This window comes from Chelonoidis abingdonii, chromosome 1 (genome assembly GCF_003597395.2).
Source record: "Chelonoidis abingdonii isolate Lonesome George chromosome 1, CheloAbing_2.0, whole genome shotgun sequence".
In the NCBI taxonomy this organism is placed as follows: Eukaryota; Metazoa; Chordata; order Testudines; family Testudinidae; genus Chelonoidis; species Chelonoidis abingdonii.
Genome location: NC_133769.1, coordinates 101,911 through 122,574, shown reverse-complemented (window position 1 = coordinate 122,574; position 20,664 = coordinate 101,911). Strand labels below are relative to the sequence as shown.

The 20,664-nt window shown below is 46.4% G+C and overlaps 1 protein-coding gene across 1 annotated transcript in view; it reads right to left on the bottom strand.

Moving 5' to 3' along the window:
- The window catches only part of TNPO3 (transportin 3), a 62,900-nt gene that overhangs the window by 26,644 nt on the left and 15,592 nt on the right, over positions 1-20,664 (bottom strand). The window contains exons 3-8 of the mRNA XM_075063484.1: positions 20,360-20,516; positions 14,069-14,212; positions 9,769-9,944; positions 5,308-5,446; positions 1,521-1,667; positions 634-741 (exon numbers count right to left, since the gene is read on the bottom strand). Coding sequence (XP_074919585.1) covers positions 634-741; positions 1,521-1,667; positions 5,308-5,446; positions 9,769-9,944; positions 14,069-14,212; positions 20,360-20,516 — 871 coding nt within the window. The remainder of the gene's footprint in view (positions 1-633; positions 742-1,520; positions 1,668-5,307; positions 5,447-9,768; positions 9,945-14,068; positions 14,213-20,359; positions 20,517-20,664) is intronic.

Here is a 20,664-nt window from a genome sequence, read left to right as displayed (position 1 = left end):
CCTCTCCTCCCAAACCACTTTCCCAGCACTCTCTAGAGCCTGGTTCTGCACCAAGGCTGATCTATTTCTCACTGGCAGCACTGCGGTCTCTGGGGAGGCCTGAAGCGTGCTGAAGTCTGTGACGAGACCTGCTCAGCGGCAGCTCCTGGAGGCGATCTCACCCCGCCACCAAGAACAAGCTTTTATCACACAGCTGGGAGTGACTGCAACGTCCTCGCTACTGAACATCCGGAGGGGCAGCGCATTGCTTCAGACAGCAGAGGAGAAAGGGGCCTGGGAGATGGCCTGTGGTGAACGTGACAGGATATGCAGAGACCCTTCATTTTGTCCAGGTGGGAGAATACAAGCTCCCCTGGGAGCTAGAGCGGGCTCTGAACTAACAGCGAGTGGTAGGGGATGTGGCAACCCAGGATCAAGCCACAGGAGCTGACTCTGGCCAGCATGGTGGAGGTGAGCACCCAACACCGCCACAAGGAAAGCCATGGGATCTCAGGGTAACAATCCATTCATAGAATATGGACATTACATTACATCACCCTGTTCGCATGAAGCCGCGCTAACCATGCCGAAGGCAATAGAATTCCCCTCCGAGGCAACTTATCCAGTGCCATGGCAGCACCACTAGGGGCTCACCTGGGCAAAACATTCCACCGATCCAACCAGGAAGATCAAGTCCTTCACCAGATCCGAGACCCTCATCCGGAACTCCCCGAAGTCGTCTGTCTCCTCCGGGACACCCTCCTAGCAGAGATTTAGGGTTGGAGGAAGTGGTTACAGCAGGCAAGGGGACTTCCAGATCCTAATTCGCCCACAGAGCAAGGGAAGGGCAAGATAAGCTATTACATTAAGCCACCCTAAACCATTTGATCCTCTCCGCCATCTTGGATTTCAAGGGATGGAAAGCAGGAGTACCAACATTATGTCAAGCGATGCCCCGCTGCAGCACCGGCCCACTCCACACATCCTGCATTAACGGGCCAGATCCTCTCCCCATACTGCGCTCTGGGAATGGAGGCAAGCTCTGACCAATGCAAAGTCTCCAGGAGGTGGGAGAATATAGCTGGGGATGGCACAAAGTATTCCAAGCCGCCCAGGCTCCTTCAAGAAGGGAGACAGTGACCAGAGGGGAGGACAGTCAGGTGAACGTTCTCAGCCTGCAATTCCAAACACTGGACACAAGGATGGCAAAAGCAAAAATGAGACCTGCCCCCCTACCAACACACTTGCCCACCCAAGATTCATTCTGGCACAGCACAGCCATCAAACCTCTCTACTGGAACCCAAGCTGGCTTGCTGGAGGGAGGGGATGTTAGATTAGGCCCTCTAAGTATATGGCAGTTTTCGTTACCGCCCAACATCCTCATCTCCATCCCTAACTGCAGAGCCATTAGTTACCTGCCTGGCTCCTAAGTGACAATCAGCATGTGGGGAAGGTGAACTGCATTTCACCAGCCACCCCATGCCCACTGCAGCCTACTGGAACAGGGGAGGAAACAGAAGAGAGCTGAACATAGCCTTACGTGGTCTGGGTCAAGCTGACAGTGTCTGGCCAGAGCATGCAGAAGCCTCTGGATGTAGGCTTTGAAGATGCTGTGGATGACTGCATCATCCGTTTTGTACAGATGCTCTCCCAGTCTGTACCAGAAGTTAAAGGAAATTTCTACCACCTGTTGGGAGAGAAAAACCAGTCATTTGTCATTTTCACAGACAGGATTTCACCCCCATCCTCCTAGTGTGGAAAGTCGGTCAGAAGGCTGCCTAGACTGCAGCAGAGAAGCCCTGTTCCAGCTCCACACTGACTCAATGGTTACACCTGCAGCCTCAGCAAAGCCATGAGTGGCTCCTTCAGCTTCACAAACCTGCGTTTTTTGCTTGTTGTTTAAGCGGTTTACTTAAAAATCAAACAAGTTAGTGCCAGGACAGGATTTGGATGAGTGACCCTGCAGATAACAGTGAAGATGTCCTCACGCTGGGTGTACTTTGGCCTAGGAAGCCATACTCAAGGAAAAGGGTAATTCAGCCTCCTGGCTTCAGACCTCTGCAGATACTGCTAGTGGGTCCTGCAGCACCGCACAGAGCTCACTAGGAGCTCAGCTGAAGTCATCAGCTCATTTCATGTAGGTCAAACATCTGTCAGATAGTAACTTCCATCCCCTCCTCGCTCAGGCATGACTCACACCAATAACCATGGAAAGATAATGTGACTCGCATCCCAAGGTCTGGTCCACATGCAAAAGCTGCATCTAGTGACAGCGCTGCACCCGAGTGTGGACACAGTTGTATGAGCAGACGCATGCTTTATATCGATATAACTGTGTCCATACTAGGGGTGGCGTCAGTATAACTATCAGCCCAAAAAAGGCACCCTCTAGCTGACAGTTATCCTGGTACCCAATCTGTGTGCAGATACAGCCGAAGGGACTTCGGTGTGTTTGAAAACCTGCACCTCTAGAGGTTAATGGCACACCACCCTACTTAAAACCCTGTCAGCCCAGGTTCAACTTTTCCCATGAAGTGACTGATTTTAAAGGCTTGACTCCTCCCATCAGTGAAGTTCTACATGCCAAACACAGTGACGTGCGTATTGGTAGTTCTGAAACCAGGGCTTGCTGGTGACCAAGTATTAGTGCGACATGTAACGAGCACCAATCTATAAATCAGTACCTCTGGATGGGAGCACATTTACTGAACACAGATCTGAATAGAAGAGGCACAGCAAACACAACTAGGGATCGGTCAGCAAGATTTTAGTTAAACTGTCCCAGGGGATATCCCAAGAGCGGGAGATCTGGGGAAATGAAGGGGAAAGCCCACATTTTACGTGTGATATTTTGCTATTCTGAGCTTCAGGCGGTGTGCAAACGTGTGCCGGGGGGAAGTGAGGGGAGATGAGATCGCTCATCTGATTTCAGTGGAATTGCAAGAAATTACCGCTACCTCAGAAGCCTCAGAGAAAATTTAGCTACGTGGAACACTGAAAAAACCCCCAACCCATGACAGTCATGGGCCCCTTATGGGTGAGCAACTGCTCAGGGTGCCGTGGTCAAGAGGCAAGGAGTGAGGCGGGCCTGGGGTGTGAGGCCACGGAAGGGAGCTTGGGGCAATGCGTCAGGGGGCAGGCAGCAGAGCTGGGGGCAAAGGAAGTGGGGAACTGTCATAAACAGATAGCTAAGGGTTAATGTTTCTTTTACCTGTAAAGGGTTAACAAAGGGAACCAAACACCTGACAAGAGGACCAATCAGGAAACCGGATTTTTCAAAGCTTAAGGAGGAAGTTGTGTATTTCTTGGTTTTTGGGTTTTGTATGTTCGGTGTCTCCACTATGAGAGATCTAATTTCCAGTCCCTTCTAACTTCTGTTTCCCACGTTGTAACTAACAAAGGGAGCAGAAGTAAGCTTTAAATGGTTTTGCTGTATTTGCATTCTGTGTATCTGCGTTGAATGAGTCCTTGTGTGTTTGGTCAAAGTACTTTAAATGTATGTTTTTGATAAGCTGTTATCCCTTCTCTATTGTTATGCAGTTCTATATGAGTTGAAAACCCTGTATCTACCAGTCTAGTACAGAGAACTTTGTTCTATTCTTCTCTCTTTTTTTAACAGCAAACGGCTGCAGTTAAAAAATAAACCCTCCCTCTGCTTATAACCAGCTAGCAGAGAACGCAAATTAATAATCTTACTGGTTTTGATTCTATCATCCCACGCGCTCCACATGTCATAGCTTCACCTATAGATTGAACCTTAGCGTTCAAACTGAGAAGCTAGCAATGGAAAATAAGATAAGAAGTAAAACGAAAAAAAGAGATAGTGCGATAAGAATAAAAAAGAAAAGAGGAGTAAAAAGGAGACTAAATAATGCATATAAGAAGGATGTGAGTTAAGAGGAAATTTGTAAAAAGTACGGCAGATAAGAGAGGCAGTGTAAAACGGATAAAACCCTCTAAGACAATACCAGATAGATCGATACGCGCACCACCAAGTGATTTCCAGGCTTGGGGCGTGGGCGCCAAGGCCCTTGCTGGCCGCGGGGCTATGCGGATGGTTGGGGGGGGGGAGGTCCAGCGTAGCTCGTGGGCATCAGCATCTTCGCTCGCGCCAGACTTCTGATGCGCTACCATTCGCGGGTGCCCTCTCGGCTCCCAAAACCTTCTCTGGGGACCCCAAGCTCAGAAGCCCTGGTCTTACCACAAAGGAGAATAAACATTCCCCCCACTCTCTCCACCCAGATTTCCTCTCTGGCTAACCTGAGAGTTACTGATGCAACCCCTTTACATCACAATACCAAGAGCTGTCTCCTCTCTTCCACAAAGAGATCAAACCAAAGACAGAAACAGAAAGATTCTCTCTCTGCTCCCCCTAGTTCTTCCGCCCCTGGGACACTAGGAGTAACACAGACAGCAGTCTTTCCCCTCCCCCGTCTTACCTTTCCCCACAATTTCTGGTGGTCAACTAGAAACATAAATCAACAGGTCTTAAAAAGCAACTTTTAATAAAAAAGAAAAAAGATAGAACAACAGTTCTCTGTAACCTAGATGGTAAGATACAGGGTTTTAACTTAGAACTGAATAAACAATAGAAAAAGGATAAACACCTTATCCAAAACAATACAATTTAAAGTACTTATAGCCAAACACACAAGACTCCACAGCCAGATACACAGATGCAAATACAGCAAAAACATTTAAAAGACTACACTTTTGCACCTTTGTAGTTTACAACTGGGGAAACGAAGAAGAAGGACCGAAGAGTCCTCATAGCTGAGAGACACCGAACAGACAAAGACCCAAGACAAGAACACTCACAATTCCCTCCCTTAAGCTTTGAAAAATCCGGTTTCCTGATTGGTCCTCTTGTCAGGTGTTTGGTTCCCTTTGTTAACCCTTTACAGGTAAAAGAAACATTAACCCTTAGCTATCTGTTTATGACAGGAGCCCAAGAAGACAGCAGGGGAGGCAGAGGGAGCACCAAAATACAAGTTCATCCAGGAATCCATTTTCCTTAAGGCTGACCCTGACTGACTGTTGCACAGAGGAGATACAGGAAGCAAGATACAGCTCCTAGCAGATGAGAGGTTTAAAATGCTTTCAAGCAAATCGATGAGGGACTTTCCCGTACCTCTTCCATCAGCAGAGGCTGCCTTGGGGCTGTCTATCCCAGTCACGGACAAGTTAAACAATACCTTTTGCACCACAAATTCGGAGCAAGGCTTTCAAGGCCACTATGGAATGGGACCTGAAACGTGCCACCTATAAAGAAAAGCTTTCTGCAGATTTGATTGAGGAAGAAGAGCGAGTAACCCACTGAGTCCTACCTCATACTGTGGATGGCCTGCACAGATCAGCAACAACTCTAGCGTGCGCAAGTCCCCCAGCCCATGGCCTGGCGTACAAACAATTTTATCCAGAAACGTCTCGCAGAGTTCCGTGAAGACGCGGCAGTAATTGAGAACCCTGTTGAAGGAAGTGAAGCAGGTTCATGTTTCACATGCAAATACCCAGTGATATCACACATACAGGGAGAAAGTATCTCCTCCTTACGTACAGCATTAGCCTCCTGAAGCTAACATGAACTAAGCCAGGGTTCTCAAACTGGGGGTCGGGATCCCTTAGGGGGTCACGAGGTTATTACATGGGGGGGTCGCAAACTGTCAGCCTCCACCCCAAACCCCGCTTCACTTCCAGCATTTCTAATGGTGTTAAATATATAAAAATGTTGGTTTTTAATTTATATGGGGGGTTGCACTCAGAGGCTTGTTATGTGAAAGGGGTCACCAGTACAAAAGTGTAAGAACAATTGAACTAAGCAGTCATCTCAGAGGCAGGAGTACATTGAATCCTTCCATTTCAGCAGACTTTTTATCCAGAGACGTTTCTAATTCACCCCCCAAACTCAGGTAAACGGGGTTACAATGTGCTGAGGAATATGCTATTTGTGGGAGTTATGTGCTTAACAAATCTGAACTAAGAACGGCCATCCTGGGTCAAGACCAATAGTCCCTCGAGCCCAGTATCCTGTCTTCCAACAGTGGCCAGGGCCAGATGCTTCAGAGGGAATGAACAGAACAGGGCAATCTCGAGCGATCCATCCCCTGTCATCCAGTTCCAGCTTCAGGCAGGCAGAGGTTTAGGGATACCCAGACTATGGGGTTGCATTGTTGACCATCTTGACTAATAACCACTGATGGACTTATCCTCCAGGAACTTAACTAATTCTGTTTTGAATCCAGTTATGCTTCTAGACTTCGCAACATCCCACAATAACAAGTTCCACAGGTTGACTGTGTGTTGTGTGAAAAAAACATCCTTATGTTTGCTTTAAATCTACTGCCTATTAATTGAATCAGGTAATCCCCGGGTCTTGTGTTACGGGAAAGGGCAAATGACAATTCTTTGTTCACTTTCTCCACACCGGTCATGCCTTTACAGACTTCTATCACATTCCCACCTTAGTCGTCTCTTTTTTAAACTGAACAATCTCAGTCTTTTTAATCTGTCCTCATACAGAAGCTGTTCCAGACCCCTAATTATTTGTGTTGACCTTCTCTGTACCTTTTCCAATTCTAATGCATCTTTTTTGAGATGGGGCGACCAGAACTGCACACAGTATTCAAGATGTGGGCGCACCATGGATTTATATAGAGGCAACATGGTATTTTCTGTGTTATTATTTATCCCTTTCCTCATGGCTCCTAACACTGTTAGCTTTTTTTTGACTGTCGCTGCACATTGAGCAGATGTTTTCAGAGAACTATCCACAATGATTCCAATACCCCTTTCTTGAGTGGTAACCTCATGTAGACCCCATCATTTTGTATGCATAGCGGGATTACGTTTTCCAATGTGAATTACTTTATACTTATCAACATTGAATTTTATCTACTGTTTTGTTACCCAGTCACCCAGTTCAGTGAGATCCCTTTGCAAACTTTGCCACTTCACTGTTCACTCCCTTTTCCAGATTGTTTATGAATTTGTAAAATAGCAGTACAGACCCCTGGGGGACCCCACTATTTACCTCTCTCCATTGTGAAAACAGACCATTTATTCCTACACTTTGTTTCCTATCTTTGAACCAGTTACTGATCCAGGAGAGGACCTTCTCTTATCCCATGACTGCTTACTTTGCTGAAGAGCCTTTGGAATGTGAAACATCAAAGGCTTTCTGACAGTCTAAGTACACTATATCCACTGGATCCCCTTGTCCACATGCTTCTTGAAGCCCTCAAAGAATACTAGACTGGTGAGGCATGACTTCACTTTACCGAAAGCCGTGTTGACTCTTCCTCAACATATTGTATTCATCTAGTTGTCTGATAATGTATTTCTTTATTCTAATTTCAACCAATTTGCCCTGTACTGTAGTTAGGCTTACCGGCCTGTAATTGCCAGGATCACCTCTGGAGCTTTTTTATTAAAAAAAAATCAGGGTTACATTAGCTGTCCTCCAGTCATTTGCTACAGAGTCTGAGTTAAGTGATAAGTTACATATCACAGTTAGTAGTTCTGCAATTTCACATTTGAATTCCTTCAGAACCTTGGGTGATGCTGTCTGGTCCTGGTGACTTATTACTGTTTAATTTATCAATTTATTCCTAAAACACCTCAATCTAGAGCAGTTCCGCAGATCTGTCACCTAAAAAGGATGGCTCAGGTGTGGGAATTTCCCTCACACCCACTGCAGAAAAGACCAATGCAAAGAATTCATTTAGCTTAGCTGCAACACCTTGTGTTCCCGGAGTGCTCCTTGAGTACCTTGATCAGCCAGTGGTCCCACTGCGTTTGGCAGGCTTCCCACTTCTGATGTACTTAAAAAACCCGGCTGCTGTTAGTTTATGCGTCTTTAGCTAGTTGCTCTGTAAGTTCTTTTTTGGCCTTTCTTATTACACTTCTACACTTGTCTTGCCAGAGTTTATGCTCCTTTCCATTTCCTAAGTAGGATGTGGCTTGATTTAGTTAGGGATTGGTCCGCTTGAGCAGGGGGTTGGACTAGATACCGCCTGAGGTCCTTCCAACCCTGATGTTCTATGATTCCAATTTTTAAAGCTGCCATTTTGCTTCTAACTGCCACTTTTACTCTGCTGGTTAGCTATGGTGGCATTTTTTGTTCCTCTTATCGGGGGTGGGGGAGAATGCATTTAGTTTGAGCCTCTATAATGCTGTTTTTAAGTAGTTTCCCTGCAGCTTGCAGGCATTTCACTTGTGACTGCTCCTTTTAATTTCCATTTAATTAGCCTACTCATTTTTGTGTAGTTAACCCTTTTTGCGGTCAAATGGTATTGTGGTGGGTTTCTTTAGTATTTTCCCCTCTACACGGATGTTAAATTTAATTACACTATGGTTGCTATTACCAAGTGGTCCAGCTATATTCACCTCTTGGACCAGATCCTGTGCTCCACTTAGGACTAAACCAAGCATTGCCTCTCCCTTTATAGATTCCAGGATATTCTGATGAAAGTGAAGACTACTGCCTGGTCTAAATAAGATTCCTCCAAGTGAAACTTTAATACGTACCCAGGACAACTATGAGACTGTGGTTCAGGAGAAAATTTATGACATCCATCTCCATAGCTGCAAACAGACCCCAAGAAGCCAACCAAAATCGACCTCAAATGCATTTGGCACAAGAACAGGACATACAGTACCAGAATGGAGGGACTGTGCGATATCATATGATACACAAGTGCGAGAAACAGCTTTATCAGCCTTGAATTTTACAGCAGCATGTTACAGACAGCGAGGCAATTTGGGTTAGAAGACAGGATTGCTGTCCTTAAAATATCTTTAGAAAACAATTTGAGAGGCTGAGCTGAACAGCAAAAACCTGTCCTCAAACTAACCAGCTTTGCTATTCTGTTTGAAGGAGGAAGATCAAAACCAAGACCACACTCTGATTGCAGAATGTAAAGTCTCCCTGTTGGTCCTCTGGAACTGCGAGATGGCAGAGAGCACAGCATTGTGTAGCAGACAGCATGGTCTAATGGGCTGAGCACAGGACTGGTAGATTAACTCCTGAGTTCTAATGCCAGTTCTAGGAGTGATTTGGGGCATGATCCATGGAAAGCCCACTACCCTCTTCGCCTCCATTTTCCCCTCTGATAGTGCTGACTTCAGAGGGAGGTAGCAAGGAACAATGGCTGTGGAGCAGGGGGGAAAGAGAGGGGGCACTGCCACAAGAGATCTGCCAACTCACTTCCCTTCTCTTCGCTTCGTTTCTCCTTTCACCTTTTATTCTGTCTTGTCTATCCACACTGTAACCCCTCTGACTGTGCTAGGCACTGTACAAGCTGAGCGAGGTCTTGATCTTGGCTGGAGCAGCTAGATGCTAACATAATAAAACCAACAAGAGGGGCTCCTTAACATTGGTACAGAACTCTGGAGACGGAAGGCATGACAAGTGCCAGGCCATAGCATTCCCAAGGCCGTTTTCCCCTCTCCAGAAGGCTCAGACATTCCACTCTCTCTCATCACTCAACCAGAGCTGCACAGTGGCACGTTTCCTGATGCCCTTTGATAAGAGCAAAGAAGAGCTGGGAAGGCACCAACGTGCTTGCAATGCTCCCTTCTGCCTGCCCAAGCTCGGGCTGCTCACCCCCCTGCAATTCTAGGCTGGCGCACTGCCGGCAAAGGGAAGCGTCATTAACTCAGCTGTCTCTGTTCCGTCAGCCATCATTTGCATACGACACTCCGGAGCGCTGCACAAACAGAGCCGAGCTCAAGAATAGCTCTCAACAGACACGTTGACAGTTAATTATCGGCAAGGCTAATTTGCTTACTTGTCTAAATCCTCCCGGGCCACAGCCATGTGATAGGCGGCCTCCAGCGTCAAGACTCCCTGGAAAAGCTGCAGCGCGAGGGGCAGGTTGGTCTCTACGTTTTCAATGGCGTAGAGAGCTGAGCACACGCAGTCAGAGGCTGCCTCGTGCAGGTTTGAAGACGTCTTGTCTTGTCGCTGTGGGACAGGAGGGGAGGAAAGGAGCCAGGTGACTAAGGGGCAATAAATGAGGCTGCACCTAACGAAGCTTTTGTTTGGTCCCAAATACCAAGACATGTCTCTTAGTACACAGCTTTCCCCATACCACCTCCTTCGCCAGCCCTGCACAGCCTGCTGCTGTACCCAGGGGGCAAAGGACCTTCGCCCCATTGAACCCTTCTGGCTTTTCTACACGGCACATAAATGGGTGGAACAGAATGACTGAAATCTCAGATCTGAGATATCTCAGCACCATGGAAAAATTGCACTACCCCTTTCTCCTGGGGTGGTGAAGCGGGAGGAAACACCCTTCTGCAGTGCAAATAAAATACTGGTTTTATAATCCTGGTGGCTTAGCATGGGCCCTGCCTGGTAAACATTCATGGCCATTGTGCAAGGCTCATTTCACAGAAGCTTTAATGGCTCCCATAGGGCTCGGGGCAATTAGGAAAGGAGACAGGGCTGGCGTACAAAGAAGGAGAGAGGAGACAGCGAAGAGGAGAGGAAACAAAGGAATAGCAGTAATCTGGTGCACACCTATAGATGCCCTTTCATAAGGGGATCCTCACCATTAAATAATTTGCAAACATTAAATAATTCAGCAGCACAATCCCTTGTGAATAAAGAAGGGGAGGGAGGAATTAACTGCAAAAACTAGCATGAATGTAACACGCAGGCTGAAAAGCTGAGCACTCAGAAGTCAGAAAACCCCAGAGGATAACAGTTTCTACTGTCACATTAACTCAGACTTGTTTCATGCATTAAGTGTTGTGTCTATTCCTCTTTCCATTATTAAATGGGAAGCTTAATTTGCATTTTTGTTTGCTTAGACTGTATCGTGCAACAAATGCAAAGCAAGTTACCCATTTAATAATGGCATAACAATAAAACATTATACAATACCTCTTCCATGCAACAGGTCTGAGCGAACAATGCCGGAGAAACCTGCACCATTTGCGAATTTCTTACTTGGGTGTGCTTAGCTCAGCTCTTCAACCTTCATGTTGCATTAATGAAAGTTTTTTTGCATTTAATACTGGAGCTCTTTGGGGTTTCCATATATACGCAGAAAGACTTTCCTGAGTTAGCTGTTCTAAGTTAAAGGGGTCAGAAAAAGGAAGGATAAAGACGCTGTACTGTGCATGAACAAAATATTGACTTAAATGTTCAGAACTTGGAAAATCTACAGCCAATTTTGTTTCTTTGATGAGGATTACAAACCAAGCCAAGCTTTATGCTTCTAGCCTGGAAAGTTAACAACGTTTGACTATTTTAAATCCCGTGCAGCTGGAGAGAACTTTATTCTAACACTTGCATAATGCAAACAAGTGTTAAAGGCAGCCTGCTCAAAGCCTTATGAAACAATTCACCTTTAAGCATGGTAAATTTCAGCCTGGAAGAACTGTGTATGATGGATGCAGTGTTGTAGCCGTGTCAATACCAGGATATTAAAGGTGACAGGTGGGGGCGGTAATCTCTTTTATTGGACCAACTTCTGTTGGTGAGAGAGAGACAAGCTTTCAAGCCACCGATTCTTCAGGTACTCTGAGCATCACAGCTAAATGCAAGGTGGAACAGATTGTTTAGCATAGGTAGTTAGTTCATATTCTAAGGGACCAGCATAACTACGTATGCTATCCACCTTGCCTTTAGCTGAGACACGAAGTAACTTTCCCAGACCTGAAGAAGAGCTGTGTGTGGCTCGAAATCTTTTCTCTTTCACCAGCTGAAGTTGATCCAACATGAGATATTATCTCGCCGACCTTGTATATGATGGAGAAAGTTATGAGCACCTAAAAAGGGAAATAAGTATAAAACCTTGAATTCAGCCTTAACTGAAGTGGTCAGTAACAGCAACTGCTAGCAATGTTCATTTCGTAGATGGGGAAACAGACAGAAGTTGAAGTCAAACTTACTTCAGGTCACAAAGAACATCAGGGACAGAAGCTGGAATGGAACCCAGGAGCCCTGGCTCCCAGCCTCATGCTCTAACAACTGGACCGGGGTCCCCAAACTGTGAGGTGCACCCTCCTAGAGGGGCACGGAGAAATGTTTGGGACGAGGGAAGAGGTGTGCAGCAGCGAGGTCCAGACCAGCCCTCACAGGGGGCAGAGAGTGCCACCCACCCCAGCTCCGCTCCACCCCCAGCTAGGGTGACCAGATGTCCCAATTTTATAGGGACAGTTCTGATTTTGGGTGTTTTTTTTTTTTTTTTTTATATAGGTACCTATTACGCCCCACCCCTTCCCGATTTTTCTCATTTGCTGTCTGGTCACTCTGCCTGCAGCCCAACTCTCCCTCTAGCCCCAGCTCCTCCCACAGCTCCACTGTCAGCCCAAGCTCCTGTGCTGAGCCAACCATACAGTAATGGAGGGGGAAGCACAGACAGATTCCATTACTGGTAAGAGGAGTGGGGCATGACAGGAAAAGTTGAAGCATCAGTGAATTAGACAAAGTAGCTTCCAAACAGAAGTTGAGAAAACTGATGATGAATGGGCCAGACCGTGTGAATAGGAAAACAGATCTACTAGAACTTTGTGAACTTCTTTTCAGAAGTATTGTCTGCCAGAAAGTAGAACCACTGGATTTGCCAAGATTACAGGACCATGCTTGAGCAACAAGGTTTCTGCAATCCAATGCCACCCCACTCCCTCTCCCTCTCCAGACCTGTCCTGGACCAAGGTACTATAACTGGAAACAATACAGTGAGCCATTTCGTAACCCATCTGGGGCTAGAACTGCTGAATCCCAAGCTACACAGAGGAAGGATTTGTTGCAGTAGGGCTTTCGACAGGAATGCAGCCAAAGGCAATAACGGAGTCCAGGGGGCGAGAAGGTGTCTTACCATCTGCTTTAATTGAAAATGCTCATGCCACTCAGATCAAGGATTTTCAAATGCAGCACGAAAAGAAAATCATAGTTCTTTTCACTATCTGAATAGCTAGAGATTGAGACGGATGATGACCCTGAAGAAGGTGCAAGTTTCTCCCTCTATGGTATGCAGCAAAACTGGAGAACAGATCTTACATCTGCATTCTAAGTCTGCTATGTTTTTGACCCAGGGCCTTCACCTACCAATTCCCCAATAACCCCTTTGCAGCTCAGAAAACCAGGATTTTGTTTGAGCTGCTCTTTCCTCTACCTATTTCACTCTAGAGAAATGGAGTGAGGTTTCCTCCCCAACTCCATGAGCCACAGCCCTCTGCTCAGTTCTCTTACTCGGCAAAGGCTAAAAATGACATCTTCAACCCTCCCCTTCAACATGCTGTGCTTGGGGCTAACTTCACCCAGGTCTGCTCACAAAGAACCTTTGCCATTTGCCTTCACGGTCCCTGACCCAGAACAGAATAGGATCAGATTGGAAATTCCCAGAGAACATAAGCATCACCCCCCTCCTCCACTTCCCTGTCCAGTCTCGAGTTCAGGATTCAGCATTCTGGGCAAGAACGTTTCCCCATGTTCTCGGTGCATCTCAGGTCAGCAATAGCAGCAGCTGGTTCCAGAGAATTGGAATTCTGAACTCGGGATCTAACATGAGGGCAGAGGAAGCACTTAAAAAGTGTTTTCTTCTTTAGCTGAGAAAATTCGATGTTACCAGGTGTTAGTCATCTGAGACCTACCCGATTTTCCAAGTGCCACTAGAAGGCAGTGAGCAAGGGAAGATGGGGAGTTCTTGGCCACTGGGAGGCTTGGCCAGAACTGGACTCTTGCTGTTAAGAGATTCCTGTGCTTCTGTTGATACCCACTTCTCCAAGTTGCCAGTTCTTGACAGCCTTCAGGCTGGAAATCTAGGGGGCACTAAGCAGTGCTATTTGGGGCACAGGGGAAGAGCCAGTGCGCAGCGAGCAGCACAGTGGGCTAAGAGATGGATCAGGCCTCATACTCAAGACAGAGGAAAGGGCCCAGGAAGGGGAGTAAACTTCTCTTTAGGCTCTGCATGCAGGCCACCAATGAGCCGTCATCCTAGTGCGCCAACGTTTACAACAAATCTGCACAGGATTCCAAGTGATTTCAAAGTTTTGCTGTTCCTCTCCTAGTAAAAAGCAATCAGCGTTCTTCCTGGGCAGAGAGAAGCTCGTTCAGTGGCCTGAGCGAATACTCACCAGCACCTCGAAGAGGAGGGACAGTAACTTGCTGTTGGCCATGAAGTTACTATCCAGAACTCCCAGGTTGAACCAGCTCCCCAGGCAGCGGAAAATTTTCATGAGCATCTTCTCATCGTTGCCTGCTTTCTCCACACAGGTCATCTAGGGGAGGAAGGGCAGGGATGGAGAATTGGTTAGAGACCCCAAGCTACCAGTTCATTTCCACAAGCACGAAACTGACGCCCTCCTACGTACAACATGTTCCTGGAAGCTGTGAACAGAAAGGATCAGCGTTTCAAGGTATGCAGCATCCATGATGTGATCGTTGAGGGACGAACTGTATTTAAAAACCACAATTCCCCCCCCCCCCCCAGTGTCAACATGAAGAGACTCGTCTATATCACTAAATGATATCCCCACACCTAAAATCAGCCTCTTGAGAAAAGCACATGGCAAGGAAATGAGCCATGTACCATACCCAGCACAGACAAGTGAAGCAAACACGGGATAGGAGATGACTTCAGACACCCCCCCCCCACACACATCCCACTTAAATAGACAAGCCCCCACCGTGATCTAGGGACTGAGCCAAACAAGTCAATTGACTTCAACTGCAGTGACAGCGCATAGTGAGAACAGCAGCCTGGAATATGTTCACCCATCCACGGCACATCAATTTCCTGCAGGGTCCCGTCTCAAAGACAGATGAAGCCCAGCTCTTATATTTGCTTCATATTTGCCAAATCTCAAGTTAAGATTTCCTTACACTCTCTGCTGCAAAATACACTCGCATCGCTAGCTTCTCAGTAAGGGCTTTGAAAGGTAGAAGGCATCGTTTGGGCCCGCTTGAGGACACTCGTTACACTATCAAGCGGTAAGAAACTGGGGAGTTATTTGTGGCTGTGGCTGGGAGCCCTAGAGGAGGGGGAGCCTTCTGTTGTCATCAGCAAGCCCACTGATGAGGTTTGCCAGGACCCATCCAAAGGGGGCCCTTGCTGTGCTAAGCTAGAAAAACAGCCTCATGTTTTGCCCCATCAGGGCTTAAGTGGCCCCTGGACCATCCCATCCCCAGGGAGAATGGAGCCTACAAGTTTTACAGCGTACCTTAACTTTCCATACCAAACGTTTCAAGAGGGTCATGCTTACTGTTCACTTGATAGTCTAGTTGTTCTGTGCATTACAGCCTCTAGAGGACTCTGATTAGACAGAGGTTTTATTAGACAGTAGGAGGTCTGCTTAGATCGCGGAGAAATCACACAATTTTCACGTGTTGGTCACGGCATAAACAGAAAACTTTGCAGATGCGTTACATATCCCTGAAGAAAATGGTGCGACTTCTCCTACAGCATTTCTCAAACTAGGGGCTCAGATCCAAAAGGGGATCACAAGCCTATTAGGGGGCCGCAGTATTGCTACCCTTGCTTCTGTGCTGATGCTGGGGGTTGCACTGCCTGAAGCTGGGCGGCGGCTGCCTGGGCACCTAGCTCTGAAGGCAGAGTGGCAGCTGCTGGCCAGGCGCCCAGCTGTGAAGGCAGAGAAGGGATGGCATGGTATTGTCATCCTTATTTCTGTGCTGCAGCGGCACTGACTTACGAGCCGTGCACCAGGGCAGCACCCGCCGCTCTCTGCTCTGCCTTCAGAGCTGGGCAGTCGGAGACCAGATTTCATGGTCCATAATGCAATTTTCACAGCTGCGAAGAATTTGGTAGACCCCTAAATTTACGTAACTTAAAAAAAAAAATCTGAGCTAAATCCTATGTGAGTTCTAGATAAATCCTAGACAGACACCCGATTTCTTTTTGCTCTTCAGGCAGCTCATTAATATGCCCACTCTAGACTTTGCAAAGGAAACTTGGGTTGTCTGAACATAGACTCTAATATATGCAGAGCACGCCAGGCAAAGCAAACATATAGGTGCAGTCTGCCTGGCAAAGCAAACAAATGACAGGCTGTCCCAAGAAATCATTGGCCACGATCTCCTCTCAGCAGACATATCTGCAGATGGACCATCAGCAGATGTCACCAGAGAATTGCCACTATGCTGCCAAAAGCCGCTTTTCTTTTCAGACTTTGGGAGGGTCATCATGGTGGAACATGCTCAGAGAGTCTACCAGTGGGTCCAGCTGGCCTGGTCATGAACCATTGTCAGCTTTTGACTGACTCAGGCTTTCCACATCATCGCTACTCATAAGCAATCAGAGAGACATGAGCTTGCTCATCTAACCAATTAACCAGTCAGACAGCCGGTTTCTCTCTCTTCACAGAGAAAGTGCCCGGGGTGGTTAGAGCGAAAAAGAAGCACAATGTCTTAGGGGTAACATCTCTGCAGACCCATAAAGATAGAACCTAGGCTTTAAACTAGGTTGGAACTTAAACCAGCTAATTTCAGTACAGGCTCCAGGGCGAGGTTCTGCAGCCTGCAAGGTGCAGAAGGTCAGACTAGCTGATCATGATGGTCCCTTCTGACCCTAAAGTCTAGGAGACTTTCAGAATCTGGATTAAAGCAACTGGAAAAATTAGAAACATGTTCTCCATGGCCATTCTTATACACTGTATGGTGTACGGGTTTTGTTTGGTTTTTTTGGAGGTAGGGGAAGGATAGAGAGGAAGAGCAGAGACACAATTCATCTGCCTCTGAAGCATTAGATATTGGCCACCATTGGACAGGGGTATCTAACTGATTGGAACGGTGTGGTCTGACCCCATGTTCCTAACCTCCCCTGCTCCTGTTCTCAGCTATACGTTTGTATGGAGGCAGCCTTTTTGAACTTTTAAACTAAACGTTAAGCTCCCAGTTAAATTTTAAGAGAAAAGAATTAAACTTCAAAAGCAGTTGGAACACATGAAAAATGAGGAATTCTGGACAGCAAGGTAATAAACTGGAGTTGAGTGCAGTGCCGGGTCATACCACAGAACCAGGTTAACACCAATATTATTTATACTCCTGGTGCATATTTTATGTCAAAATAATGCAATATAATCATGCTGGTTTCAATTATTTTGGTAATTGATTTAAACTACAATACAATGGATGGAGAATGGGAGAAAATCCCCAACACCCCTCTCCCCCAAAGTAATGTAACTAGGTTTGACCTTTTATTTCTAGTTATTAGACAACAAATATATGCAGCCATATGCTCAGTGTTACATCATAGGCACCTGAAGCGCAAGTGAGAGCTGGGGAATCAAGCTCACAATTTATATTGGCTACTGACCATCTCTAAATAGGTCAGTAGCAAATAGTTCATGGAGCACATTTTGATAGGAAATTTTTTCAGTCTAAAAATTTAGTTCAGTTCTAATCACCAAAGCACCATGAGCATTTCTAAGGCCATACTGTTTTCTACACCACTCTGGCAATGTAAAGGAGCCTTAAAAATTTTACACCTGTTTTATACTCATGGGAGAATTCACAACGACAATGGGAACAATTCACTAAGCAGGTAGGCTGCTACATTCTGCTCTGCTTGAGAATAGAGCCTGCCCCATGCCTACCTCCTCAGAAATACTCCAATGCCCTGTCCTTCCATGCCCCATGCTGCAATAGCAAGTGAGAGGGACAGAGTCTCTCTCTCTCACATGCATGACTGCCAAGCCCTGCAGTGATTTATGTGTCTACCAGCTGCCAAGCCCTGCAGTGATTTACGACTCTACTGGCTGCTCCAGGAGCCCAAATCGACCTGCCTGTGCTGCCAGGGAGGGGCATGTGACCACTCTTGCAGCTTCCCTTTGCTTCCCCATCAGAAGTCATTTTTCTGCAGGGAAACAAAGGAATCTGAGGGAGACATGAATTCTGCGCACGTGCAGTGATGGAGAATTTCCCCAGGAGTAATTATTTAGCATCTTCACTGATTATCTGGAAAAAGGAAGCAACCAGCATGTTAACCAAACAGATGAAACTAAACAGTTGTGGATGAAGAATGTGGGGGAGAAGTTACAAGCAGCAACAAGGACACAACTAGAAGGACCTAGACTGAAGAAATATGAGCTGAAACTAAAGCGAGATTTAACACAGGAGATATATGGAAAGCAGGCGAGTCAAGACAAACACAAGAAGATATTGGACAATGAATTGGAGGTGCTCGTTACAGGATATCCAAAAAAACCCAAACAAACCGGGCAACATGCTCCATATGATTTGGAGGTGCTTTTGGGCAGCAGTATCCCATCACATTGCAGGGAGCCTCTTTATGGCTTGAGAGCACAACCAGAGTACTATGCCCAATTCTGAGCAATCAGAAAGATACAAACAAGCTGGAGGGGATCCAGGGAACAAAAGGAATTAGAAATGGGCAACAGTGTTGATTCACAAAGTAAGGTTAAATATTCTACACAAGGCACAGCTAAACAATGGCTAGAAGGGAACATAACTGTCTGCAAACGACGAAGGGTGTAGCACCAAAGTGAGGAGGGAATTTGACCAGGGGTGCCGGAATGGGGTAGCGGGGAGGTGTCACGGCCTCAGCACTTTTAAAAGAGGGAAGGTGGGGCCTTAGGGGGAAGTGGGTGGCATAGGGGGCAGGACCATGGTTCAGTGTCCCCCTCACTTTTAGGACGCTTCTGCCACTCCTGAATTTGACATCTTATGAAGTTCTGTAACTAGGAGTAGTGGAAAATTTAGAATGATGGCATAATTCCCTCAAAGGAAATGGTGCCCCATGTCACTGGTGTCATTCAAAGCTGGAAAGCCACCCTTGGGAATGAACCTTTGTTAAGCAAGAGGTGGTTTTAAGGGTGGAGAAGAAGAGAGCTATGCAACTTAGCAGATCTGTTCCAACTCCAAGAGCTACGAAAATGAGAACAATCATGGCCAGCAGAGCTGAAGCAAAGGGAAAGCAGCTGGATGAAAAAATTGGGCAACAGACAGCAAAGGAGAGAAGCAGAGAAATCGTGGGCTGCAAAGCAAAAAAATAATTTCTGTTACCATCTATTATAATTATAATACATCAAAATGCAATTCCATCTGGGGTTCTAGGATATTAGTAGCCTTATTATGCACAGCTGGGGGGCATTGTGTATTTAAATGGGAAATACAACATGTGAAATGGTAAGAAGTAATGAAGAGCTCTGCATTAACGAGTATGGGAGCTGTACTTCAGTACAGCCTGGAGCTGGGGGGAGGGAGAGGGTGGAGGGGGGTCCAGATTGGTCTCTCCTGAGTATTTAGTTCAAATATTTTACTAGGAAATGAGTAAAGCATCCTTGGGAAAACACTGACCCAGTGGAGTGAGGCTGGATATATTCTAGTCAGCTCCTTTCAATCTCTGTGAACTGCTTTGGAGACGAGTTGATTCATTTCACTCCTCAAACCCAAGTCACAAGCCTTGTTGAGCACCAATGTCCTCAAGCAGTTAGCTCCCAGGAGGGCCTGAACTCTCCTCAGCAGCACACCAGTGGGAATGCATCTAGAAATTCACCTGTGGATGTTTTTTCCATCTAGGTACATTTTTGCAGTTGCCACCATATCTCATCCTTTGGGTGAACACTACGGGAACACTACATTGCACGAAGGGCGTGGGTAAGTCAAGAAAGAACTTGGGGTAAAAAAGATAAATAAGATGGCCTTTAGGTAGCCGTAAATCCCCAGGTTCTTATTCTGACAAATCAATACCTCTCATTCTAGAATTATTATAAAGGTTCTCTCTGCCACAGTCTCCTTTTATATTAAAATAAGATAAGTGAATGGTCTGGGATGCCTCATCTTTTTTAGATCTATAAATAAGGACCTATTTAATTCACAATATTGCAGACCCTGCAATATTAGGGTTCCGCCACAATTTCGACAGCAGGGGTCCCCGCTCTCAGCTACGGGCGGCCGACAGTGGGAAAAAAAATAACGGACCTTACTACAGCAAATAATAATAATGATTACTTGTCCCAGATTTTCCGTGGCTAGTCCACAGCCCAGCCGCTATTCAAGTAGGGCCTTAAGTCTAAATGCATTTAGTGTCAGTGAGGGCTGCTGGACTGGCAGCCTAGGAGACTGAAGGCCTTTAAGCACTGCCCCTCTTCGTTCTGTGCAAGTTTCCTCCCCAAACTGTCCGTCTCTAACATGTCCAGGAACTCGCTGGAGGGGTAGTTAAGTCTCTATGACCAAACTCAATCCTTGGTCAGCTGTGGTTTTTTGTTTGACTCTCATCCACTAGGGACAGAAGAGAGCAACTAGTTTCACACTGGCAGCTGTTAGCAGGTCTGATCACTTCCTGATTACTTCCAACCTGGGCTAGATCTGAAACAGTCTCAGACTGTGTCCTATGCCACCCGAGCAGGCTGAATGTCACACGCCTGCATTCCAGGCGATCTACTTACTAGAAGGGAGATCACTGTACTGGAGTAATAAGCCAGGTCTTCAATGATTTCGGTCCGGCGGTTGGCGCCAATGCGCAAAGATCGGCTATTAACCTCCTCTGGCAGCACCGTGAGGATCTCCAGCAGAAAGGGCAGTGATGTCACGTCGTTACTGTACCTGAAGCAGATGGAGGGGCAGAGAAGTGAAAAGGCATGGCGAAAACACGGTTACTTACCTTGTAACTCTTGTTCTTCGAGATGTGTTGCTCATATCCATTCCAGTAGGTGTACGCGCCGCGCGTGCACGTTCGTCGGAAAACTTTTAC